Source organism: Pelophylax lessonae, assembly GCF_965119305.1.
Source record: "Pelophylax lessonae genome assembly, chromosome: 4".
In the NCBI taxonomy this organism is placed as follows: Eukaryota; Metazoa; Chordata; class Amphibia; order Anura; family Ranidae; genus Pelophylax; species Pelophylax lessonae.
The window spans coordinates 202273685-202301388 of record NC_138771.1 but is presented as its reverse complement, the minus strand read 5'-3'; the positions used below and the strand labels follow the sequence as shown (position 1 = coordinate 202301388).

The 27704-nt window shown below is 48.8% G+C and overlaps 1 protein-coding gene across 1 annotated transcript in view; it reads right to left on the bottom strand.

Moving 5' to 3' along the window:
• GTSE1 (G2 and S-phase expressed 1) overlaps window positions 1-27704 on the bottom strand; it is a gene marked incomplete at its 5' end in the record, with an annotated part of 97865 nt that overhangs the window by 35855 nt on the left and 34306 nt on the right. The window contains one exon of the mRNA XM_082253535.1: window positions 19940-20179. Within this exon, the coding sequence (XP_082109661.1) occupies window positions 19940-20179 (240 nt within the window). The remainder of the gene's footprint in view (window positions 1-19939; window positions 20180-27704) is intronic.

The following is a 27704-nucleotide window of genomic DNA, read 5'->3' as shown; positions in this document are numbered from 1 at the left end:
GCTGATCACATGTATATGCGGAAGTGCTGTTCATCAGCTCTCCTCACCTCACACTGAGTGTGTGGCGAGGAGAGCAGATTAGCAACACCTCCTCGCTGGGGAGAGGATATCTATCAGATCCAAACCCCTATAGTGTATACGTTGCTTCTGTTTGTTCTCAGATTCGACTAGATATTTTGTTCCCTAACCATATAGATGGAATTCATAATTACCACTGTATATATATTCATGAATAAATCAAAAACAAAATCAGCCAACTAATCAAGAAAATTGTTAGTTGCAGCCCTAAATTACTCCATCGTCCATTGAGAGGACAGTGCGCATGTGCTGGTGACATCACCGGCTGCTACACATTTAAATATCTCCCAAGCTCTGCACATTAATAAGATATTTATCTTTACGGGGGGGGGGGGGGGGTGGAGGAAACCACACACACACACTCTGCACCTCCTATTGGCAGTCCTCTCTGGGTACAAAACCCCCTCTGCGCTATAGGCCTCCAGTTAGTCACAATCCATGTCAAGGAGAGAGAAAAAAAAAAAAAAAAAAAGGGGAGGGGGTGGGTGCTGTGTTCGTCAATGAACTCAGAAAACGGAATTTTTGTAAAAACTTACCTGTAAAATTCCTTTCTCTGAGTCCTCCGACAGTCGCCGCCACTTCATATACATCACTAATGGGGTTATTGACCTTTGCTCCGTAGGAGTAGCTAGGCAACAAAAATTGTTAATATCAAAGCTTTTAGCATATCCCACCACTAGGGGGTGGTCCCCTCAGTCAATACCTCCCTGCTTCCTGCATTCCCAACTCAGTTTCAGTAGCATAGCAGTAGAGTACATAAAACAAACCCCCAAAAAGAGGGGCGGGGGCGGCGACTGTCGGAGGACTCAAAGGAATTTTACAGGTAAGATTTTACAAAAATTCAATTTTCTCTTACGTCCTCCGACAGTCGCCGCCACTTCATATTCATCACTAATGGGGACGTCCCATAGCAGTGTAGACATGAGGGGTGGGAAAAAACGCAGCCGCGCCTAAAGCAACGCAGTACCCACATCAGAAAAAAAAAGCAACCTTACCAAGTAAGGAAACCAACTGGGCAACATGAAAAAAACTTGCTCAACAGGAGCAACAACCCAGGAAAAACAAGTAACCTTGGGATAAAAACATCCCAAACAGCCAAGGACCCAAAATAAGGGACCCTAAGGCACTGCTGCACTAAGAACTTTGCGGCCAAAGGAAGAATCTGCTGATGCCTGAACATCCACCTTGTAGAATTTGGAGAAGGTGTGAACGGACGACCAAGTCGCCGCCTTACATCCCTGGGCCACAGAAGCCCGATGATGACAGGCCCAAAACGTACTCAGAGATCTGGTAGAGTGCGCCTTCACAGGGAAGGGAGGAACTTTCCCCCTCAAAGCATAGGCCTGCTCAATGGTCTGTCTGATCCATTTGGCGATGGTAGAAGCAGACGCCGCCATGCCCTTCCGAGGTCCCTCTGGAAGGACGAATAGAGAATCTGACTTGCGAAAGGATTTAGTCGATGACAGGTAAACCCTGATCGCCCGAACAACATCCAAGGAATGCAAAGCCACCTCCTTCGGATGTTTAGGCTTCGCACAAAGCGAAGGCAAGACAATGTCCTCATTGAGATGAAACTCAGAGATCCTTTTTGGAAGAAAAGACGGGTTAGGTCGCAAGACCACCTTATCCAAGTGAATCACCAAATATGGAGACCTGCAGGACAAAGCTGCCAGCTCCGACACTCTGCGAGCCGAAGTGATCGCCACCAAAAAAGCGACCTTCTTGGACAACAGAGGCAACGAGATCTCCCTGATCTTTTCAAAGGGAGCATGTTGCAACACGGACAGAACAAGGTTCAAGTCCCATGGAGACAAGGGTTCCCTCCTAGGAGGGACCAGGTGTTGCACCCCTTGAACAAAGGTGCTGACCAAAGAGTTAGACGCCACAGGACGTTGAAAGAACGGCCAGCGCAGAAATCTGACCCTTAATCGTGGCCAACGCCAAACGCTGGTCCACGCCCGTTTGAAGGAAAGCAACACTCTCGATGCCGAGTATGAGCGAGGGGAATACCCCCTGGACTCACACCAGGCAAAATACGCCTTCCGAGTACAGTAGTAAACTTTCCCCGAAGAGGCCTTTCTAGCCTTGATCAAAGTGGGAATGACCTCAGGGGAGAGCCCCCTATCCTTCAGGACCTGGTTTTCAACAGCCAAGCCGTTAAAGCCAGCGACTGTAAAGCAGGATGGAATATCGGCCCTTGAGACAGGAGATCTTCTCGAAGAGGCAGGTCTGCGTACCAAGACCGGCGAGGCCAGTCTGGCGCCACCAGAATCACTGTGTGCGGTTCCGAGGCTAACCTGCGAAGGAACCTGGATAGCAGCTGAATCGGTGGAAAGGCATACATCAGACGATACTGACGCCAGGGCGCCACTAACGCGTCTGAGGTGTCTGCCCGAGGATCGCGCGTCCTTGCCACGAACCTTTCCACCTTGTTGTTTAGACGAGACGCGAACAGGTCCACATCTGGTGAACCCCACTTCGCGCACAACATCTGGAAGACATCCGGGTGAAGGGACCATTCCCCCTGGTCCAAGGTCTGGCGACTCCTAATCCGCCTGCCGGTTCTCCACCCCCGGAATGTGAACTGCCGTTATCGCCGGGACGTGTGTCTCGGCCCAAGACAGAATGGCGGCTACTTCGAGCCGCGCGGGCACTCCTGGTGCCCCCTTGGTGGTCGATGTAGGTCACCGCTGTGGCATTGTCCGTCTGCACCCGAACCGGACGGCCCTGAAGCCTGTCCGTCCAACGCAGAAGGCAGAGATTTATCACTCGCAATTCCAGAATGTTGATCGGAAGGGAGGATTCCTCCTCCGACCAAGTTCCCTGGGCGGACAGAACGCCCAGAACACCACCCCAGCCCGACAGGCTGGCATCCGTGGTGATCACCGTCCACGACAAGAGACGAAAGGACTTGCCCCCCGACACCGCCGGAGACTGGAGCCACCACAGAAGATCCCTTCTGGTGCGTTGGCTCAATGAGATCCTCAGATCCAGGGACTGCGGATGCCCATCCCACTTGGCCAGGATCTCCGCCTGAAGATGCCGCGTGTGAAACTGGGCGAAGGGAATCGCCTCGAAAGCCGAGACCATCAATCCCAGACACCTCATACACGTTCGGAGGGACGAGCACTGATTGTCCCTGAGGGACTTGACTTCGTCCTGAAGCGTCCGGAGCTTGTCTTCCCGCAGGAAGACCTTCGCTTGAACGGAGTCCAGGATCATCCCCAGGTAGGGAAGACGAACCGACGGACACAGCGTTGACTTCGGAAAATTTATCGTCCAACCAAACTCCTGCAGAGTCTGCATCGTGATGGACAGGTCATTCACGAGGCCCCGACTGGTCGGAGACCGAATCAAGATATCGTCCAGATACCCCAAGACAGAAATGCCCTGGGCTCTCAATAAGGCCAGAACCGGCACGAGCACCTTGGTGAAAACCCGCGGAGCCGAAGCGAGACCAAAGGGTAACGCCACGAATTGGTAATGATCCTCCGCAATGGCGAATCGAAGGTACCTCTGGTGACCCTCGAAAATGGGGATGTGAAGATACGCATCCTTCAAGTCGATGGAGGCCATGAATTCCCCCGGAACCAGGGCAGCCACCACTGATCGCAGGGATTCCATGCGGAACTTGCGAACCCGCACAAAGCAGTTCAGAGCTTTCAAGTCCAGAATCGGACGTACCTTGCCCTCCTTTCTGGGCACAGTGAACAGATTGGAATAGAACCCCCGAAATCTGTCCCGATGAGGCACCGGAACCACCACTCCCTGGGCCCGCAGGTCCCGCACCGCCAGGTGCAGATCCTTCAAGCGCTTCGGAGACAGCTGAAGATTTGAGGGAAAAAAATCTGCTCGCCGGCCGAGAGAGAAACTCGATCTTGTATCCAGATCGAACGATTTCCTGAACCCACCTGTCCCGAATGCGGGTCAGCCAGGGTTGAAGAAAACCGAGCAAACGTCCCCCCACCCCAGAACTGGGTGAGGGCGCCCCTTCAGGCCGCATTGTTATGGGCAGTGGACCCGGACTGGCCGGACTTCTGCTTACCTGCCCACGGCTTCTTCTGGGAACCTTGGCCCTTGAAGGGCTTGCCCTTATAGTGCGACCGAAAGGCACGAAAAGACCCCTGAGAGGGCCGAAACGAGGTATTCTTCTTACCACGAACAAACTTAGGCTTGTGAGATTGAGGCAAGAGAGTGCTCTTACCCCCGGAAATTCCCTTTATCAGAGTATCCAAGGATTCGTCAAAAAGGCGAGATCCCGCGTAGGGCAAATTAGCCAAAGTTTTGCGAGAAGATTGGTCAACAGACCAACATTTCAGCCATATCAGCCGACGGTTCAACACCGCCACACTTTGAAGACGCGCAGCCAAAGGGACTAAATCTAAGTCCGCATCACACAAATACATGACACCCTGATTAATTTGATCCACCATAGCCAATGTCGTCAGCGGGGCAGAGTCAGCCACCAGGATGCGCCTGAGCACCTGCGTCCAATCCGCAATAGCCTGGGCTGCCATAATGGAAGCAAAAATAGGCTTCAGCATAGAACCAGCAACCGTATAAGTATGACGGGCAAGAGACTCCAATCTCCTGTCCGTAGGGTCCCGGAACACCGGGGTATCCTCAGCAGGAATTGCAGTAGACTTATTCAAAACAGCCACTGTGTGATCCACCTGAGGCGGTACACACCAACGCTCATCAGTAGCTGGCGTAAAGGGATAACGCAGCTTGAACCTACTCGGCACAGCAAAAGGCTTCTTTAATTGCGCCATTGTTCATCAACCGCGCGCTGAAATTCCGCAGAGCAAGGAAAAACCTGCGTTGTTTTGCGTCCCATAAGAGGACATCAAAGCAGGAGGACATGGTTCCTCCTCCAAATGTAGTGTTTGCTTGATAGAAGCAACTAGCTCATCCATGAGTGCAAGCTCTTCAGACGAGCCAGGGGGAGAATTATCAACCCCTTCTACCTCAGCCTCCCCCTCAGACCCCACAAGGTCTAGAGATGAGCGAGACCCTGAGGAAATTGACACTCTGGGCCATTTTGTGGATCGATCAGCCACTAGCATCTGCACCTGAGCAGCCAAATTTGCCACAATAGTAGCCAGATCAGCCCCCTCGGGGGAAGCAGCAGCCCCTTGGCCCCCCACCAAGGTGGGAGGAAACTTGCAATCCTGAGAATCCATGCCCCAGCAATAGTTGAAAAAAGGAGTACTGCCCCTTTAAGACCGCGGCGAGCGCAGCCCACCGCACACTATCTGCATACACCGACCCCCACAGGGATGAGAACACTGGGCAAGGAATACAGGAAAAAGGAAAAAGGTAAAAACCTGGAGAGATCACACAGGCTGCTGCCACCGATCGCTGTCCCAGAGCAAAAGGAAGTGATGCAATAGCTGACCGCCCTATAAAGCCTATGCAGGCTACAGAAACATGGCCGCTCGGCTGAGGATTCTTTGGGCAATTAGAAAATGGCGCCGACATGTGGCCTGATCGATCGCCGCCAAAATGGCAGCGTTTGGCGCCAAAACACTGCGCCGCGCCACACAGGACCGGCCACCATATATTGCCGCAAAAAAATGGCGGGTCGCAGCAGCGACCGCCGCACGGCATGTCCAAGCTCAGACTGTCCCATACTGTCACACATCAGAGCGGGAGAGCCCCCCCCCCCCCCCGTAGCCCACAGAAAGGCAGCTATTCCTCACAGGAATCTGACAGGGAGCTCAGCAGTAACACAGACATGCAGGGTCACACAGTCCCAGACTGACACCCAAAACAGACAGGTCCCCACATAGATTTACACTTACCAGTCCGGATGGCGTGGGGAGCCTGCTCCAGCGACCAAACCGCTGTACTGAGGACAGGGAGTGTCGCAGCCAGGACGCAGTGAAACTGCGGTGCGAAACCGCAATGGCGTCCAGTGAGGTAGCCACCTCACAGACAGCATCCCTGCAGCGAAAGGGATGGGTCGTTCAACATGCCAGGGAAACCTGAACTGAACGCTCGATGGCAGGCTGGGAAGCCCCTGGCCCTGAACCCTGGGAACCAGAGTGGCCAGACCGAGACCCAGCTCCGCATGATCATCTTCATCCGAAGAAACGAACTAATGCTGAAAAATAACAGCTAAGTAAAAGAAAGAGAAAGAGAAAAATACTCAAAATCAAAAAAGAGAATAGAGGCTGAGACAGAGTCCCAGCACAGGATCAGCCTTGCTACTCCTAAGCTAGGCATTAGAAACTGAGTTGGGAATGCAGGAAGCAGGGAGGTATTGACTGAGGGGACCACCCCTTAGGGGTGGGATATGCTAAAAGCTTTGATATTAACAATTTTTGTTGCCTAGCTACTCCTACGGAGCAAAGGTCAATAACCCCATTAGTGATGTATATGAAGTGGCAGCGACTGTCGGAGGACGTAAGAGAAAGGATTTTACAGTAAGAGAAAAAAAAAAAAAAAAAAATTATCCAGTTCTCCAAAATGCATTGACGGATACAACTGCTGCTTCTTTATCTAGGACCAGGGATGTCCCCACAAGCAGTACCATGAGGGGTGGGCAAATAAATAGAGAAAAAACACCAGGGCTACATGCCAACACTCCGAACCACCCCCAAAACATGCCAAAGAATCCTAAACAGCCCCCTGCAAAACTATGCGGCCAGATGCCAACATCAACTTTATAGAACCTTAAGTAAACGTATGCACAGACGACCAAGTCATCGCCTTGCAAAGGTCTTCGGTTTTTTTAGGGCTTCGGACCTTAGCTGTGAACAGATCCTGGGTACTAACGAGATGCCAACCGGCAGAGCGGTGTATTAGAAGATGCGAAGGGGAAGCCGGCCCTTGCACCACAAATCTTAGGCATCTTTGATAGCTTTTTGCCATCAGTACATGTGGATGCGCCTCCTGCCGATCCACTGTGGCTATGAAGATTCTCAGGTACTTGGTTGGGGGGAGCAAGAGGAGGGGGGAGAAGTTTTCCATGATTTCCAAGTGAGAAAATCAGCACCCCCCCCCTTCTCCCCCAGGGATCGCCGTTTTTTGTTCTTTGGGACAGAAGGCTTGAGGATGAGCTCCTCTTTGCCTTGTTTTGTGTCCAGCCCTTTTTTGCACCAGTCTTATCAAATCTTCTGGATTGGCGAAAGGGTGTTTTCCCCTTACTCTTTTTGGTTTGAGGAAATAGCTTGTTTTTGGCTGCGGTTTTGTCCAATACAGTTTCCAGGTCTGGTCCGAACAGTAATCAGCTGTAAAAGGGATGCCACAATCTATTTTTGGAGGTGATGTCTCCTTCCCATGACTTCAGCCACATGCCTCTCCTAGCTGACTTAATTAGGCCAGTGGTCCTGGCGGATATCCTTACAGATCTTGCTGACGCGTCCCGCCAGGAAAGCTGCCGCTCTGGTTAGAGTGGGAATGGTTTTTACCAGTTCTCATGGATAATCCCCTTCTAGCACTTCTTGCAATGGTCAGCCAGACTAATAAGGTCCTGGCCGTGCAGGTGGAAGCTATGGCTGGATTTAGATTCACTGCTGCGGCATCACAGCCTCTTTTTAAGTGCTTCTATCTTTTTATCCATACGATCACAGAGTTCTGGAGTTGTCAAAAGCTAGGTCAGCATGGTTTGCGATTCTGCCGAACAAAGCATCTACCCTTGGGGCATTTAGTCCAGGGTTTAGTATCCTCTGTGAAAAGATACCTGCATTTAAATTGCAGCTGGAGAAAAGAGCCTTTTTTCCAGTTCTTCCCATTCTTTTTTAGCAAAGTTTTTTAGAGACTCAATGTACTGGAAATGTTCTAGGTTTTTTTGGTTTTGGTTGTAAACCTTTGTACATCTTATCGTGTAGAGAAAGCTCTGCAATCTTTTGCTCTTTGATACCCAGTATCTGCAATGGCTCTCAGTAAATTATCTGTCTTCCGAGGGAAAAAAAGTTTAACCTCTGATGCTGGGTCCTCATTATCTTAGAGCAAAGGCCCCCTTTAGATTCTGATTCCGAGCTATCTGCATCAGATCCCGGCTGCATAAGGGGATAGGCGACGTGCTGGTGGATGGCGTGCTAGCCTGGCTGGAGCCTCCAGTTTTTCTATGTCTATACGAAGAGGAACCATTGTGCTTTTAATCTCCTTTTTAAAAGGAATTAGGCACGTTTGAGGAACCCCTGTGATTCTTTGGCCACCATTTTATTAATGCATTTCTGACATGGGGTTTTTTTCCATTCCAGAGGAAACTTTGTGACTGCAAGAGGCGCATGCCTTGCTGCTGGTCTTTGCCTTTTTCTCTTCTCGGGTCTTTGTCAGTAAGCACAAAGGACCCAGTGAGGCAGGCAGTTGCCATACACAACAATGAAAAGTAGTTTGTTGGTGAGGTAAAGAGAGGGAATGGCAGAGTGCTCTGGCTTACCTTGGAGCCGTCCTGACCAGCAGGATCTACAGGGCCGGGTGGGGAGGCATCTGACATTGGTCAGTTTCAGAAAGGGAACCACAACATAGGGGCCTTTAACTGCTTCCTGCCCAGCTCCAGGTTGGTGGACATACCTGTATTGGCCCATCCTGGTATCCTATGGTCAGCCACCTGATCAAGCTTAATTCTTGTGAAAAATGACCCCACCATCCTGTTCGTTTTGGGAGATTGCTTGTTTAAAAACCGCACCACCGCCCGGAAGGGACGTCAGCAGAAGTACACCACTCCATGGTCTACTTCCGCCTCCCCCAAGATTGCAGCAGACCGGAAGTGACACAATGTTTTGGTCATGCCGCCATCTTGCTCCTCTGAACCGCATGGAGCTCCAGGAAGCCGAAGACCCCGACGACTATGGTGCTGACGCAGTCAGCCTGGACCACTAAGGCGCCCAACAGGCGAGGCTGCCGTGTGAGGGGGGCATTGCACGCCGTACGGCTGGGAGCTCTGCCGAAGGGATAGTGGGACCAGCCTGAGAGCTCTCCTCATGACAAGGTACTGTGTGCGGGGGGGGGGGGGGGAATACCGCCGACATCCTGACAGCTGGGGGGGGGGGGGGGGAGATGGTTGCATACCTCTCAGTAGGGTGAAACCTCAGGTGGAGGCCTGCTTGCCCCTAATGTGCTGTGCCTGACCCACACTGCCCAAGGCTCGCTGAGCTGAATGGGAGGCTGGTCAGGGAGCCTCCTGCAAACAGCACAGAGACAGAAGAAAATAAAACGGATGCAGCTCCTGTGGGTCCAGAGGTGACAAACTGAGGCTAAAGGTATGACTGTCTTTTTCTAATGGTGGACTGAGTTTCCTTTCAGGTGGGAGGAGCCTCTCAGGTGCAGTCCTGGAAGACGATTAGTATGCAATAGTTTTTTTATTGATTTTAAAACAGCATATTACAGTAAAACAGCATAAATAGAAAATGTAGAAAAACAGACAAGAGAAAAGGGGGTCGGCCTGCAAGAAGGCACCCTATATCCGTTTCATATATAACAGAGTATGGCTCCAAACAGTATTAGCAACCAGGTAGACAGTGATAAAGTAAACAGCAAAATATATTAAATGCATCAGCCGTAGTCCCCTCCCCAGGGGAGACAGCAAGAGTCCATAACACTCACTCAATTCCTATAAAACATCAGCCAGCAGAGGGCTCCCCCCCAGACACCCCCAATGGGCACAAACTGTGTCCACGAAAGGGCGAAGCCCCCCCCCCCAGCCTCCATCCCCAAAAGGGGAAACAACCAGCTCCCATCAACGGCCCAATAGTAGAGAGCATCCCTGGCCCTCAGCGGAAAACCCCAAACCAGGGTTCCGGAGCCTGAACCAAGAACGCCCTTCCAGCAGCCAGATCCCCAAAAAAGTAGAGAAACGGAAAAGCTAAAGAGCAAAAGGAAGAGGAAGAAAAGAGCAGCCCCCATCTCCATGGGTAGTGGGAGAAGTTAACCATGCAGGAAATCAGGAAAGCAGAAAAAGAGAAGGAAAAAGCCAGAAAGAACTGAGACCAAGAGAAGAATAGACCGAAGACAAAGACAACAGCCACACGTCCCATGTCCTCCCGCACTGGACTCCAATTCCCCCAGCCGCAACTACGGAGCCTGCAAGTACTCCACCCAGGGGGTCCATACTCTGTCAAATCTACGCTGTCTGTCCATACGGATGCTAGCCAACTTTTCGTTAAGCATAATCCATGACATTTTGGTTTTGACATGTACTATATTCAGCACGGGTGTTTTCCAAGCCCGTGCCACAGTAATCTTCGCTGCCAGGAGAATAAAGAATATCAGAGAACGGGTATTTCTAGGAATCTCAACCGGCAAGTCCGAGAACAATACCGTCTTGGCATCTGTCGATCCTCTGGCCCGTCGCCGAGTGGATCAGGTTAATCACCCGGATCCAAAACTGCCAGACCTTCGGACAAATCACCACACATGGTACCTATCCCCGTGCTGTCCACATTGTCGAAAACACAGGGGGGAGGTTCCTGGAAATAATTTAGCCAACCTCGTTGGCACCAAGTACCACCGAGATAGCACTTTATAGTTTGCCTCCACCAAAGTAGTGTTGAGTATCCCCCTGTGCACCATAGTTGACCATCGGTCCCAGTCCTCCTCATCGATGGTTTCCCCCAGGTCAGACTCCCAAGCTAACTGATAGGAAGGCCTAGCTGTCGTATCGGCAAAAATAACCGATACAGTTCCGAGATCCCTCCTCCTGTCCCGGGTCGCCCCATACACCTGTTCTCGTATAGAGTTCTAGTCGTAATGTCGTTATGGTCGTCCTTAAGGGTGCGAAGAAAATGGGTGATCTGGAGGAGGCGATAGGACTCTCCAGGGGGCATCCTCAGTGTCTCTCTGAAATAAGAAGGGGGACGAACCCCTCTGATCTATAAAGTGACCTATTCGATAGAGGCCTTTATCTATCCACCATTGGAATAGAGATGCCTGGAGCCCCGGGGGGAAAGTGGGGATTGTGAAAGATGGGAGCCACCGGCCCATGAGGGGACCGAAGAGGGTATAACCTACAGGCCACGTCCCACAGCCTCAAGGAATGGGACAAAGCCGGGCACAGCACCGCCTTCCTCTCTCTGGCTGGCAACCACATCAGAAGGTCCAGAGGCACAGGCCTGCTGGCCTGCTCCTCCAGCTCCACACAGTGTGGCCTACCCTCTGTAATAAAAATCTGATATAGCTGCGTCAACTGGGCTGCCCGGTAGTAACGCACGAAGTGGGGAACACCCAACCCCCCCTTCCATTTGGTTCTATACATAGTGGAGCGGGCCAATCTACTTCCCCCTTTATGTCAAATGAATTTATAGACCAGGGTCTGAAGCTGTTGCAAAAACGACATTGGCAACGGGATTGGAAGAGTCCTAAAAAAAAAAAAAATATAGAACCCTTGGAAGAATTGTCATCTTAACGGCAGCTATCCTGCCCATCCAGGAGAGGTCGTGTGTCTGCCAGTGTTTCAAGTCCTGAGACAGGGCGTCAAATAAAGGCGTATAATTCACCCTGAACAATGAAGTGACGTCAGGGGTCAGCCGAACCCCCAAGTATGGAAGTGCCCTCGGGCGCCACTGGAAAGGGAAGGAAGCCCGCAAAGCCTCCACCGTCGCATCCTCCAAGTTAATATTCAATGCTTCTGACTTGAGTTGATTAACCCTGAGGCCTGACACCCCCTCAAATCACGATAATAGCGCAAACAGGTTGGGCAAGGTGGTGACGGGATCCGTGACAAACAGCAATAAGTCGTCAGCAAACAGTCCACATTTATGAGGTCGACCAGAGCTGTCCACCCCGTGGATATTAGGATTGGATCTGATAGCCATCGCCAACGTCTCAATAGCAACAACAAAGAGAAGAGGCGATAGAGGGCAGCCCTGCCTGGTGCCTCTCTCCATCTTCAACGGACCCGAAAGACCACCCTGCCCAACTATATTAGCCGTCGGACTAGAGTACAACACCCCCAGAACATTAAGAAAGGTCGGCTGGAAGACGATTAGGAGAAAAATAAAGCTATAGGACCTCAGTCCCAGCATAAAAAAAAAAAAAAAAAAAAAAAAAAAAAAAAAGAGGGGCGGGTGCTGCGTCTGTCAGTGGACTTCAGAGAAAGATTTTACAGTAAGATTTTACAAAAATCCTATCTATCGGCCATTGAGAGACGCAAGACATCCCAAAGCAGTATTAGGTATGAGGGGTGGGAAGAACGCAAGAAGAAAGTAACGTAAACTCCAAGGCTAATTAAGCCCACTGGGTAACCTGAAGCTCAACCAAACGATAGGAGCTCACCCAGGTAAAAGACCCCCTATGAGAAAAACATTCTCTCACGAAACAGCAGCCCGCAAAATCTTGCAGTCAAAAAAGAGGCACCCGAAGAGGCCAATAAATCCACCTTGTAGAATTTAGTAAAGGTGTGCACAGACGACCGAGTCACTGCCATACAAACTTGTACAACAGAGGACTGATGGCGAAAAGCCCAAGAGGCACTCAGCGCTTTAGTAGAATGCGCCTTCACAGGGAAAAGGAGGAACCTGACCCTTGATTAAATAAGCCTGAACAACCGTCTGCCTGATCCACTTCGAAATGGTCGCAGCAGACCATTTACGAGGACCTTCCATAAGGACAAAGTCCAATTTCCTAAAGGACTCAGTAACCGTCAGATAAACTCTTATGGTTTACTCTTATCGCCCAAACCACATCCGAAGAATGCAATGCAATTTCCTTGGGATGCTTCGGCCATAAGGAAGGCAATGCAATGTCTTCATTAACCACTTCCATACCGCGTCATGTAAAATGACGTCGGCAAAGTGGTTGTGAGGATCCGGGCCGCCGTCATATGACGTCGCCCGGATCTCCCCTCTACTGCGCGCCCCCGGGGGCGCGCAGCGATCGGGGGTGAGGCTCGTCCCTCGGACATAGCCCATCCCTGATCAAGGTAAACAGCCAATAGAAATTGGCTGTTTACCACGTGATCGGCTGTGTCAATCACAGCCGATCACACGAGCGGCTCCAGCACGAGCCGCTCGTTCTCTCTGCAATGCGCGCCCCCGATACTCAGAGTACCTGAGTACCTGTCACCTACCCATCAGAGTACCCGAGTACCTTCCACCTGCTCATCAGAGTACCTGACGCCTGAAGTACCCGAGTACTTGCCGCCTGCTCATCAGTACCCATCACTACTCATCATCAGTACCCATCAGTACAGTATCACCTATCAGTATCAGTACTACTCATCAGTACTTATCACCTGCCTGTCACCTGCCCATCAGAGTATCCGAGTACCTGTCACTTGCTCATCAGTACCAGAGTACCTGTCACCTGCCCAACAAAGTACCCGAGTACCTATCACCCTTCATACAGCCACCATGTCAAAGTCCAAAAAGGTTTATATACGTCCTCTGTTTAAACCTAAATACCGGTGTTATGGCAGCAGATAGCTGCCATAACCCTGGTATTTTTTTAAACGGTGGACGGTTGGCTTTCCGATAAGGGTGGTCCCAGCGGCGGATTCGCCGTGGGATCACCCTTCCGGGATGGCGGAAGAGGTGCCCCCCCCCTCCCGCCACGTTCCGGTCCTTTTCCCCGCTTACCGGACCCGCCGGCAGCGGGGAAAACGATTCGGTCCCAGATCCTCACAGACAGGATGTCGAGTGAGGGCAAGCTTGCCCTCACTTGACTCTATGGTCTTGGAGGACCAGAGATACAGAAAATGTTGCCTAGCAACCGGTTTAAAGGTCCTTTTTTTTTTCATTTTATATAATAATTTTTTTTTTTTTTCTATCTTTTAGTGTACTTGTGAGATCTGAGGACTTTTTGACCCCAGATCTCACAAAAAAAAGAGGTCCTGTCGTGCCTATTTCTATTACGAGGAATGTTTACATTCCTTTTAATAGAAATAAAAAATGATCAATTTTTTTTTTTTAAACGGTGTAAAAATAAAAATAAAATAAATAGTAAAAAAAAAAAAAGAAAATTAAAGCGCGCAGAAGCGAACGCATACAGAAACCCCGCCCACATATGTAAACGGTGTTCAAACCATACATGTGAGGTATCGCTGCGATCGTTCGAGCAAGGGGAATAATTTGAGCCCTAGACCTCCTCTGTAACTCAAAGATGGCAACCTGTAGAAATTTTTAAATTGTCGCCTATGGGGATTTTTAAGTACCAAAGTTTGTCGCCATTCCGTGAGCGGGCGCAATTTTGAAACATGACATGTTGGGTATCTATTTACTCGGCGTAACATTATATTTCACATTATGGAAAAAATTGGGCTAACTTTACTGGTTTCTTATTTTTTAATTAAAAAAAGTGATTTTTCCAAAAAAATTGCGTTTGGAAGACCGCTGCGCAAATAAGGTGTGAAAAAATATTGCAATAATCTCCATTTTATTCTCTAGGGTCTCTGCTAAAAAAAAAAAAATATATAATGATTGGGGGTTCGAAGCAGTTTTCTAGCAAAACAACTGATTTTAGCTTGTAAAGACCAAATGTCAAAAATAGGCCTAGGCAAGTGGCTAGGATGCATGATGGTGCGCCTTGGATGTTGGGCCCCTCTATATGGCTAGGCTGTGAAAAAGTCTCACACATTGGTATTGCCATACTCAGGAGGAGTGGCAGAATGTATTTTGGGGTGTAATTTTTGCTGTGTACATGCTATGTGTTAGGAATATCCTATAAATTGACAACTTTGTGTAATAAAAAAAAAAAAGTTTTCTTCATTTTTTCCCACATTTTCCAAAAACCTGTGGAAAAAAATATGTTCAAACGACCCATAATGCCTCATAGAATATACGTTGGGAGTGTTTGCTTTCCAAAATGGGGTCATTTTGTCGACTTTTCCATTGTATTGGTGCTCTAGGGCCTTGAAAAGTGTGATAGGTAGTAGGAAAGTTTTATGTGTATTTATGCTCCTAGAACGCCTGAAGGTGCTTCTTGGACGTGGAGTCTCTTTTTGTGGCCAGGCTGTGTAAAAGTCTCACACATGTGGTATCGCCATACTCGGAAGGAGTAGCAGAATGTATTTTTGGGTGTAATTTTTTGCTGTGTACATGCTATGTGTTAGAAATAGCTTATAAATTGACAACTTTGTGGGAAAAAAAAGAAAAAAAAATTTCTTCTTCATTTTCCCAAGAATTGTGGGAAAAAATTACAACTTCAAAAAAACCCACCATGCCTCTTACTAAATACCTTGGACTGTCTACTTTACAAAAAGGGGTCATTTGGGCGGTATTTGTACTGTCCTGACATTTCAGGGCCTCAAGGAGATAGGCCGTCAGTACATCTGGTGTGATCAATTTTCAGTAATTGGTACCATAGCTTCTAGACTCAATTACACAGACTAAATAATATACACTAATTTGGGTTAAATTTTACCAGAGACATGTAGCAGTATACATTTTGGCCCAAATGTATGAAGAAAAATTAATTTTTTGCAAAATTTTATAATTGAAACTAAAAAAAAAAAAAAAGTGTTTTTTTTCAAAATTTTTGCTCTTTTTTTGCATATATCACGAAAAAAAAAACCCCAGTTGTGATCAAATACCATGATAGTACCAAACGCCAAATGCTGTTCAACACCTTTGTAAAAAGGCTAAAACCCTAGCTACAGAAAACAAGCGAGGGTGCAGTTGCAGCGATTCACACCATGAAATGAACGATTTCCACGTACGATGAGAGATCTTCCTAGACGGCGACTTCCTGGCCATCAAAAGGGTAGGAATCACCGAGTCAGAAAGGCCTCTATCCCTTAACACCTTGCTTCCAACAGCCAAGCCGTTAAAGCCAGCGACCGTAAAGCAGGATGGAAGATCAGTCCCTGAGACAGCAGATCTTTCCGCAGAGCAAATCTCCATGGAGGATCTACGACCAGTCTTATCAGGTCTGCATACCAAGACCGCCGAGGCCAGTCTAGTGCCACCAATACGACCGGAATATCCTCCACCCGGCAAAGAAACCTGGGCAGAAGTATGAGCGGGGGGGGGCATTAATACTCCCAAGGAGCCACCAGAGAGTCTGTGGCCTCTGCCAGAGAATCCCGATACCTGGTCACAAACCACCAGACTTTCCTGTTGAGGTGAGACCCAAACAGATCCCCCCCCACCGAGCACACAGGAGAAAAACCTCCGGATGAAGGGACCATTCCCCTTGATCCAACACCTGACGACTCAGGTAATCCGCTTGCCGATTCTCCACACCAGAGATGTTGACAGTGGAAAGAGCTGGAAAATTGGCTTCCGCCCTAACCAGAATCTCGGCCCCCTCCTTGGCCGCCAGGGCACTCTTGGTGCCCCCTTGATGATTGATCTAGGCCACAGCCGTGGCAGTGTCCGACTGTATCCGAACCGGAGAACCGCGTAGCCAGCTCATCCAGTGGAACAGGCAGAGCTTAAACGCTCTGAGCTCCAGAAGGTTGATCAGCAAGGAGGACCCTGACGCCCAAGTCCCCTGGGCACAGAGCTTCCCCAGCACTCCACCCCAGCCGGACAGGCTGGCATCTGTGGTGACCACCGTCCAGAACAGCGGCAGGAAGGACTTGCCCTGACAGAGCAGGAGACTGGATCCACCAGGATAGGGTCGCCTTCGTGAGATGACTCAAACGAATCTTCTGGTCCAATGACCGAGGGTCCCCGTTCCATTTTGACAGAATCTTTCTTCAGAGACCTGGAATGCGACTGCGCAAACGGGACCGATTCAAAGGTCAACACCATCAGACCCATGGCCCTCATGCAGGCCCGCAGGGAGGACTGATCGGGTTCCATCAGCAACCTGATCGCCCTTTGCAACTTCTGAAGCTTTTAAAAAAAGGGGAGAAAGACCCTCGCTAGAGCGGAGTCGAGAGTCAGCCCAAAATAAGTGACCCGCACGGATGGTGTCCGAGCAGATTTCTTGGTCTTGAATGAAAGAGGTCCAGGGTTCCTGAAAGCAGCACCGACATCCCCCCACCCCACATGGGTGAGGGCGCCCCTTCATGCTGAAGAGGACTTGTCTGCAGCACCGGACTGACTGGTCTTGCCCCAGTGCTTCTTAGCCTCTCCAGAAGCTCTGATCGGCTTACCTTTTTCTTGCGCCGCGGAGGAACGAAAAAAAACGTCTATGAGCAGTAAAGGAAGGATCCCGCTTAGCACAGGGCGATTTACCTTTGGATTATTGAGGAAGAGAGTACTCTTCCTGCCAGTCAGACCCTTGATCAACTCATCCAGTGAGTCGCCAAACAAATGCTCTCCCAGAAAAAGGGAGATGCATCAGGGCTTTCTTGGAAGCTTGGTCAGCCAACCAGCTCGTCAGCCGAACCATGCTCCTTAGGGCAATCCCCACAGCCGAAACTCTGGCCACCAGGGGAGCAGCATCCAGGGACGCATCACACAAAACACCAGGGCCCATCAGTTCTGGGAGAACTACGTCAGGGTTGAAACTCCCTTTCAGAACCCTAACCCATTGCGTAACTGATACCAAGAGACAAAAATACCGGTTTCAAGATGGAACCTGCCAACACGTGAAGATGGCGGGAAAGGGATTCCACCCGCCTGTCCACCGGATCCGTAAAAAAAAAAGGGTATCTTCCACAGGCACAATGGTAGATTTGTTCAACCTGGAAACAGGGTGGTCCACCTTAGGTGGCACAGTCCAGCAGTTGGAGACTGTATCAGCAAAAGGATACCAGCATTTAAAGCATTTTGGCACAACTAGCACGTGCTTAACGCGCCACCATTGGTCATTTACAATATCACGAAAAGTCTCGGCACAGGGAAAAACCTTGCCAGACTTTTGGGTCTTGCGGGAGCCAAAGGTCACACGTGTCCCTGCCAGCGTGGGCTCAGCCAATTTTAGGTTTCCCTCACTGAAACAATCAGGGCTTCCACCAAAGTGTGTTACCACGCTGCAGCTGAAGACAACAGGTCCTCTTCACCATCTGACTGCGAGGACAGTGACCCTTCATGTAAGGGGGCGTCTGTGGTGACCACATCAGCCTCTGAAATCAGAGGACTCCACCAAGGATGGAGAAGGCAGCGGCCGTTTATTTTTTTTCCATGACAAAATCAACTCTTGTCTCCAGGCTTTCCAGAGCTGCTGAAATTGCAGCCAGCAACTATGAACCGAACTGTCCAGGAGTCGCACAGAGTGGGTTTTAGGGAGAAATTACAGCCTGGGACTCCATATTCAAAGTTGTAGAAAAACTGAGTACTGTCACTTTAAGAAGCGCCGATTGCAGCGGTCTGCAGAGTCCTCCTTAAATATACACTAACAGCAGAGTATGCATCGATATGCCAGCAAAGACCCCAGTACTGTATCACCTTCAGAGAGAACCCTCAATGGCTTGCAGCAGGAAGAAGAATCACAGGAAATTACCTTGGCCTGGATGTAAAAGGTCACGCTGCTAGTGCAGTACAACAGAAGTACACAAAAATGGGTGCCAATGCATTTTAATAGGAACCTCAGAAAATGGCTGCTCCAAACAAGTCAATGGGAAAATTATACACATTGCCCACACTTAAGATGGGGGCGCCCACAGCATGCCATGCAGCCAGGGACCCCCACAAAGAAGGTCTCAAGGATCTAAACACAAGACCCAGCAAGAATAAGGTACTATTGCCATCCCCCTCAAGATGCCAGGCCCAGCGACATAGCCCCCCCATGGGGGCGGGAGAGGGAAACAGGGCGCAGAGGCCAGATACCCAACAGGCCAGGGGGATCTTTAAAGAGGATTTGGAGGTACAAATCCTATTTTCCCAAGAAGAGGGCCTACATTCCCCCGAGGTCACCAGGGGCGGGGGGGCGGGGAGGGTCACATTTACTCACCATACCATGGGCAGACCTCCTACCCAAAGTGGGGATGCTGCGACTCAGCGCGTTCCATGTTGTCGCGTCCCGGCATCCGCTCGCAGGCTCGTCTCCATCCAGAAAGGGGCACTGTCGTAAAGAGGCCTAATGCGGGATTATAACCTGGCCAGGCTGGGGGGACCATAAGGTAGATTATCCAGAGCGTAGCCCCAGCCGTCATTGCTTGGAGATAACCAGGTGGATCCCCTTGAACACTAGCTAGCAAAGTGAGTAAAGAGAAACAAAAAAATTCTGAAAAGAATTAAAAAAAAAAAAAAAAAAAGTGAGAATGAAGTCCCAGCAGGAAACCTAGGTCCTACTCCTTCTCTAGGCAGAAACACTGGTTTGCGGAGCAGAGGGTGTGTGGGTTATGCATGTGGGGACGGCCCAGTAGCCGCGTACATGTGAAATTTTTCCTGCAGGAGGCAGCATAACCCATTCACCTAATGAAGATGGAGGCTGCGTCTGTCAATGGATGATAGAGGAAAAACTATTTCCTATACTTTGTTATAACGCCATAGAAAGAAAAAAAAAAACCCTGCAAATAATGGAGAGCGGGCATCAACAAATCACATTTTTTGTCACAATATTTTGGAAATTAAACAGGCTGGAACTGAGGAGTTTAAAAACATGAAGCTTGGCAATAGTGCACTTTATACATTAAACATACAGGTCATATACAGAGGGAGATGAAGGGGTTAATGTACCAGTTAAATAACAGTGGGAGGATAGAAATGAAAAGGATAAGTGTACAGATGGAGGGTAAGAGAGGTAATGTGTTAATCAGTAGATCAGACCAGAGACAGGATGGAGCCAATGTATACAGTAGAGGGGTAGCCTGGTCAATACTGTGACACTGGTGATTGCACTTGAGCAAGGGGCGGGGTTATGTACAGCAGGAGGAGACGGTGATTTAATTAGCTTCAGACATAAAAGGTATATAAAATCAGTACTAACTAGGTGTAGTAGCACTAGTATTCCAAAATGATTGTAGAGTCACAAAAAAAAAAAAAAATCCATAAAAAGCACCAATGTTATACAGGTGTTTAAACGTATTTACTGCACAAAAAAAAAAAAAAAAAAAAACGTAAATAAAATTAAATGTGCTTACCCAACAAGTGGCTTCTTAGATGACTTGCTATGTGTCTGTAAAGCTGGTGTAGGTCGCAAAGATGGAATAGCCCTTGGGACAGTCCTTGGAGTTACCATTCCGGATGTTCTGCGACTAACTGGTGTAGGCAAAGCAGATGTACGCTTTGAACTGGGAGTTGCTGAAATACATTTTCCTATTAAACTGGAGTTCATCTGCATTCCTTTTGCAGTTCCCATAGAATTGCTTTGTACAATAGCACTGAAATAAAAACAAAAACACACACCAGAGTCAAGGCGAGCATTAGCAATCCACTTAAAAGAATGAATACAAGCACTGTGTTAATTCCCATCCCTACACAAAGAATCAGCAAATGTTTGAATTACCTGAAAAATCTATTTCTTGGATTACAGTTACAGAGCCTTAATGGGAAAGGAGGAATTTTAGGTTTCATAGGCTCAAACCACAACCTCACAATTGCATCTGGCAATGGCAGAATGAGCTGCAGGGGAAACGCCCTCCGAGAACCCTTTGGGAGCACAAAGAATAAGACTGCTTTATTAAAGCTGTGGTGGCATGGTAGAATAAAACCTCAAACCACATCCAGAGAGGAGTGCCATCTTCTGAGGGCGATTTGAAGCAGGATAAAAAAGTATGGAAGCAGCAAGTCCTAATTGAGGAGATATACAGTATTACCTTAGGAAAAAAAAAAATATGAAAAAAAGGCAGACGGTTCCGATACTCACTCGGAAGTAGTGATAACAAGAGAAAGAAAAAAAAAAAAAAAAAAAGAATAAAATTGGTCAATTTGAAAGTTGTAATTGAACTGCTGATCCAGACTAAGGAAAAGTTAGGATATGTCCCCACTGAGTACTGGGAATTACCGACCTTCCACTGTTACCACTTGACAAAAAATAGACCCTCAAGGTGCCATCGACTTTTCAGTGTTTTTCTGGCACTCAGAAGTGTATGGATGACTGAGTCAGCCAGGCCCCTCTCTGTAAACATGGGCTTCAATAGCCAGTCCATCAAAGCAAGTGACTGAGAAGCAGGATGCAAGGCTGGTCTCTGAGACAGCAAGTGTGGTAATGGCCATGTACTTTCACCAAGTTCTTCTTGGCCAGTTTGGGGACAAATGAATCACTTGAATGCCTTCCCAGCAAATCCAATTAAGCAGACAAGAAAGGATCTTTAGGAGGAGGAAAGATAAAAATAGGAGAGGTCGATTCCAGCAAGTCCACCATGAAGGTCATTCATTGGATCCTGAGACCTGAACTCCTCAACCTTATTGAATCTTGACACAAGCAGTTGATCTACATGCCCCATCTTTTATAAATAGCGCAACAAACTTCCAGGTGAAGTGACCATTCTCATGAGCCCAACTGCTGGTGGCTGAAAAAGGCCACCTATCAATTTTCTATTCCTAGAATGTGTAAAGCGGAAAAGGCTGAAATGTGATGGTTTTCCCAGAGCAGATAGAGGTTAATTTCTCTGAGATGCTGAACTTCTGGTCCTGCCCTGGTTATTGATGCAAGCCACAGTTGTGGAATTTGACTAAAACCTCAATGGTAGTCCCCAAAGTCCACTTCTGAAGGGCGAGGCAAACAATCGTATATTCCAGGATGTTGATAGTAAGGCACAATTCCTGAAGCAACCAAGTTCTGCATGTCATCACAGTCCCTGGCACACCTCACCAGCCTGACATTAGCCATGATCGCCATCCAATTACTCAACTTCAGCACCAGATTGTGTATCCACCATAATAAGCAGCATAGCCTCTGCTGACAGGTGCACGGGGCAATCCAATTAGGAATGTTGCTTGTCCCACACAGTTTGAATGCTGTGTTGTAAAAAAGTTAGTGAGTAAGGCATAAAGCACCACAAAAAAAAAACAAAAAAAAAAAAACACCACACCTTATAAATACCGTCACCGGTAAGTCTAACTAAGAGCCTTTCAGGACAGCACCTGGAGAGAGCGCAGCTCCACCCAAATCCCAGGAAACACTGCAGACTTTAAATGCCTCCTCTTCCGTTATAGAGTTGCCTCTGACATGCTGCAAAACAGAACACATAACCTGTTTGGTTGTTTTGTGAAGACGTTCTTCGAAAAAAAACCTAGCAAGGGAAGTAGGCTGCTGTCCTCCAAGGTTTTCTCAAATAGTCTTTCAGGACAGCACTTGGAGAGGATCGCTGAGTAACTTACCCTAGGGCGGGACCACTGCCTGCAGGAGCTTCCTACTGAAGGCTTGATCAGCAGCTGACAGTAAGTCTAGCCTAAATTGCCGGAGGAAAGTAGAAAAGCTGGACCAGGTAGCTGCCTTGCAGATTTGTTCAGGCCAGGCACCAGCTCTTTTCAGCCCAGGAAGTGGCCACTGACCTAGTAAAATGGGCAGCAATACCCTCAGGAGGATCTTCACCCCCCCCCCCCCTTAGGCTATGTAAACATCTTTAATTGCCCCTTAAGCCACCTTCCCAAAGGACTTTTGGAGGCCTTTTCTCCTTTGCAGGGTCCCGTGAAGATTACAAAGAGCGTTCGATTTCCTGAAATCTTTGCCACTGCTAAATACTGATACTGAACTAGACATCTTCTCACATCTAAAGTATGGAAAGTCCCCTCTTTAGCGTTTGCTCGAGCCGAAGAAAAAGGTAGGTAGTACTATTTGAGAACGATGAAAGGAAGTAGAGATCTTAGGAAGAAAGGCCGCTTCTGTCCTAAGAACTATTCGCTCTGGGGAAAAAAAAAAAAAAAAAAAATCTGCGATTGACAAAGCCTGAATTTTGCTGATTCTTTTCTTCGGGCCGATGTGATCGCTACTAAAAAAAGGTTCTCAACTAAATTCTCCAGAGAAGCTTCCTCTAAGGGTTCAAATGGAGCTTTAGTGAACCCCTGTAACAAGAGACAAATCCCATCTAGGGAAAACCCTAAGGACTACTGGCCTTTTCCGTGCCAATGCCCTGACAAATCTAATTAGCGTCTAAGGGCTCTTTCACACGGGCGGTCCGATCAGATCCGCCTGTCAGTTTTTTAGGCGGATCTGATCGGATCCTCCATGCAGCTCTATGGGGCAGCGGGTGTCAGCGGAGGTCACCTCCGCTGCCATCCGCATCCGATCCTGTGCTGAAATCTGGACGGATGGAAACCCTATTTTTCCATCCGTTCAGTAATCGGAGCGGAGCGGATCTGATGAGAGCGGACAAGCGGTCCGCTCTCCTCCGATCCCCCATAGAGGGCAGCGGGTGCTGAGACACCTCCCTCTCCGCTCTGCAAGCGGAGACGGAGCTGTCATCCGCCCGGCTTTAGCGGGGATCGCGGATTGATCCCCGCTGAGCAACACGGATCCGCCTGCGGAGGCGGACCGTGTGAAAGAAGCCTTACGCTAAAGTTCTCAAAAAACTGAAAGAGCCGCCACTTGGGTTTTTAGCATGCTGGCTGCCAGCCTTCTTCATTCCTTCATGTAGGAATTCCAAAACTGAAACTATATTTTTAACCTCAAGTCCCTTAAAAAGGAACACCAGGAATTAGATTTCTTCCACACCTTGAGGTAGACATTTCCAGTAGGAAGAAGGTGACTAGAGCCAAGTGTGGTAATGCGTTTCTCTGACAGACCTTTGGCCCTTAAAGCGGTAGTATAGTGCTTTTTGACACTTACCTACAGGTAAGCCTATAATAAGGCTTACCTGTAGGTACAAATAATATCTCCTAAACCGGCACGGTTTAGGAGATATTTACAGTGCATGCAGCCGCTCGCGCGAGCGGCGCATGCGCTCTGAAGGTCCGTGGGGACCTTCAATTAAGTTGCCGGGAGCTTGCCGGAAAAAAAATCACTCCCGCGCGCATGCGCAGGAGTGACGTCATCGCGGCTCCGGCCAATCATCGCGCCGGAGCCGTCTCTTCCGGCCAATCAGCGCGCCGGAGCCGCCGAACCCGGAAGAGACGACGAGGGATCATGGCAGCGCCCGCAGCGATGTCCGGGGGTCCGTGTCGGGGCTTCGTTTTAAGGTAAGTTACACATAATGGGCTAGTATGCGATGCATACTAGCTCATTATGCCTTTGTCTTGCAGGTTTTTTTTTTTTATTTATTTATTTTTTTTTTTTATAGGGTTTACAACCGCTTTAAGGTGTCTTCTTCAGAAACCAAGCTGTCATTTGTAGGCGACCCGACTCAAGATGGTTCAGGGTTCCCTGCGTTAGAAGATCCCCCCTGAGCGGAGGTTTCAAGGGGGGGGGCGCGAGGAACATGTTGATCCCCGACAGCTTGTTGAAGGGAAAGACGGCATTCAACTCCTGCCAGTTGGGACGATATCCTGGCCTCTGCCTTGGACCACGTCCCTTGTGCAGTATGGTCTAAATAGGCCACCCAGCCCCATGCACTCGCATCCATTGTTAGCCGTTTGTTTAGGGGAAAGGACCAAGTCAGTTCCCTTTGTTAAAATGACCGGGTTTCCCCACCAGCAGTGAGCCCTCTTCACCCCTGTAGTAATCCCGATGGACTTCTCTAGGGACTCTAGATGTGACCATTTGCGAAGAATAACCATCTGCAGAGGGCGAGAGTGCAGCCTGGCCCACTGGATTGAGGCGAGCAAGCCCAAAGCTGCCATCGCCACTCGGACCGGCACCTTGAGGTTGGTCTGAATCTGGCTAAGTGCGGACTGAATTTTCTTTTTTTTCTTCGGGGAGAAAAACCTTCTGAAGCACCGAGTTTATTGCGTACCCCAAAAAACAAATCTCCTGCGCTGGAATCAAACTGGACTTTCCCAAATTTAGGAGCCATCCCAAGCTCTTGAGATGGGACTGGGTCTCCTGTAGGTTTTCTGACATCTGGCTCTGGGAGTCTGCGAAGAGCAAGAGGTCGTCCAGATAAGGGACAATGGAGATCCCCCCTCAACCTCAATGGTTTCAGCGCTTCCGCCATTAAATTTTGTGAACACTCTGGATAAGGACGACAGACGAAGGGAAGAGCCCTGAACTGCAAATGCCAAAATAGAGTCCCCCAAGTTGACTGAGACACGGAGAAATTAAGGCTGGGCAATTGGCATGTGCAAATAAGCATCCCTCATGTCCAATGACATCATGAAACACCCTGGGGACAGAAGCTTTGTCACCAAGTAGATTGTGTCCATCCGAAAATGCTTGTACCGTATCGACTTGTTTAACATTTTCAGGTTTAGAATAATTTGAAATCTGCCAGAGGGCTGCTTTACCAAAAAGATGAGAATAGAAGCCCCTACCCTCCTGATCCCTGGGGACTAGGGATATAACCTTCTGCTGCATCAGCTCTTGTAAAAGGGACATTGCGGAAGCCTTCTCTACATCTCTTGGGAGAGGATTGACCAAAAACCTGCTCGGAGGAGTTTGAGAACTTCAGGCTGTAGCCCTGGGCGGCAACGTTCCTGACGAATGGACTTGCGGTTATTTGCTCCCATTGTGGAAGGAAATTTGATAACCTTCCTCCCACTGGGAAGAGGCCGTCATTCACTCTTGGCAGCTTGATCCGGAGATCTGAAGAGCAAGCTGTCTCTTCCTTTATCCTTGCGAGAGGACCAACGTCTACTTTTTTGATCATTGGGGGGGGGGGGGGGGGGGGGAAGAGGACGACGAAAATTCTTCTTGAGAAGCTGTTTCTTTTTAGAAGGGAAAGCTTTTTTCCCTATACGCCGTTCTATCCAGGACTGATTCCAGATCTGGCACGAAGAGGAAATCCTCCAAGAAAGGAATTACACACAATTTGGTCTTAGAAGCAGAGTCCCCTGAACAAGTTTTGAGCCAAATAGCGCGTCTAGCTGAGTTGACCAGTGCTGAGGACCTATCAGACATTTTAATTGATTCTTCAGAGGCATCGGCCATATACTTTACTGCTTTCAACAGTAAAGGGAAGGACTTGAGTAAATCTTTTCTCGAAGTCCCTGCTTCCACATGTCCTTTAGGCTGTTCCAACCAGCACTCCAGATTTCTGGCAACCACCGTAGATGCAATAGCTAGCTCAAGGCTGGCTCTTAAGCCCATGCCCTTTTAAAGGAGAGAATCAGCTTTCCTGTCCATTGCATCCTTTAAGACGCCTATATCTTCGAATGCCAAATCTGTACACGAGAGACTTGAGAAAAGGCTGCGTCAACTCTAGGCCTTTTATTCCAAACATGGGCCTCACCATCTTCGAAGGGGAACCTTCTAAGAGTATTTGGGGGGGGGGGGGGGGGTCCTTCTCAGGAGCTTTCCATTTTTGTTTTTTGACTGTCTCAAACAGAACCTTATGTACTGTGAATTCCCTATGTTTGGATTCATTCAGTCCCTGATACATTTTTTCATGCACGGAGAACTGAACCTTTTCTTCCTGTATCTCCAGGGTAGTATAAATTGCCTTAAGTCATCCATTTCTTCTAAAGATATAAATTATCTAGAAGCTCTGGAACCATCCTCTTCTTCCTCTCATCATCATCCAAATCTTTGAGGGAAAGAAGTGTACTTGCTCCTTCCTCCGAGTCACTGGCCCCTGCTGCCTTTGAGGTGGATGCTAAGGAGCTGGATAAAGTACTTAGCTGGGAGTCTGTCTGCGTTGCTGGCACATTAACAAGGAATGAACCGAACTTTATGTATCCGTTAACACTTTCACGGACGAGAACAAATCTTGACACTGTTCTGAAGACTCTTCTTTAAAGAGGTATGTTAAGCAATTTTTACATAGTGGTTTTGGCCAAGAATCTCTCAGGGGGTTTTTACAAGCCGGACATTTCCTTTGCACTGAGGGATCAGATCATTTAGCGTTAACTGTGGATTTGACCTAAAAAGCAAAATCAGCAGTCACCTATCAGTGAACAGATCACCATCTGAAAGAAAAACCTGTGCCAGCAACATTTTAACAGAATTTCCCAGCCTCAGCTGTAAGGCTACGAACCGTAATCGCAGCACTTACAGCCCAGAACTCCCACAGGAGGAATACACAGACAAAAAATAAGGCCAATAGTAAAGATAGAGGCACCTCTATACCCCTCTTACCTAGGCTGGGCCGGTGCTCATGGTGCCTGCATCCACTGCTGCTGCAGCCGTCTCCTCCATGTCGTCAGAGTGTGCAGCAGTCCAAAACAGATCTGTTTAAAATTCTGTCTTTCAGCATTCCCTCATTGTGAGAGCGGAAGCACCACCGCTCGATCTACCCCCTGACCCTTGTGTTCCAGCGGCCAGAACTACAGCCGCCATGCTCCCCGCCGGAGGTCCTGCCCACCGGCAACGACACTCGCTGGCCGAGACCCAGGACTGACGTGCAGGGCTAACGAAGCAACGACTCCCTGCCTGAGCTGCCTACCAGCCTGAGTCCTGGAGCACACAGACGGGACCCCCAGACGAGGTACTACTCTCCTGAGCTGGAGGGGCCGGTGACTCCAGAGAACGCCGGGTGCCGGTATGGTCACATCTTAAAAAAAAAAAAAAAAAAAAAAAAAGGACAATTCTACTAGAGGTAAGCCTACCCTTTCTTTACTTGGAGAGAGCACAGTCCTCCTAACTGGTTCCTGCAGCGCTTCCACCATGGCGGAAGAAAAAAAACAACAACTGAAGGCATGGTGGAAGGGGAGGGATTTAAAGTCTGCAGTGTTTCCTGGGATTTGGGGGGGGCTATGCTCTCTCTCCAGGTGCTGTCCTGAAAGGAGATTTGAGAAAATGGAGCCCACGTCTGATCTCCAGTAATGGGATAAAAGGAGGGGGTCCACCTGGGTCAGCCATATCAACATCAATTACCGTGATGCTGCGCCTTCTTTACCTGTTCCAAAGGTTGCCACAGGGTTTTTTGAAAG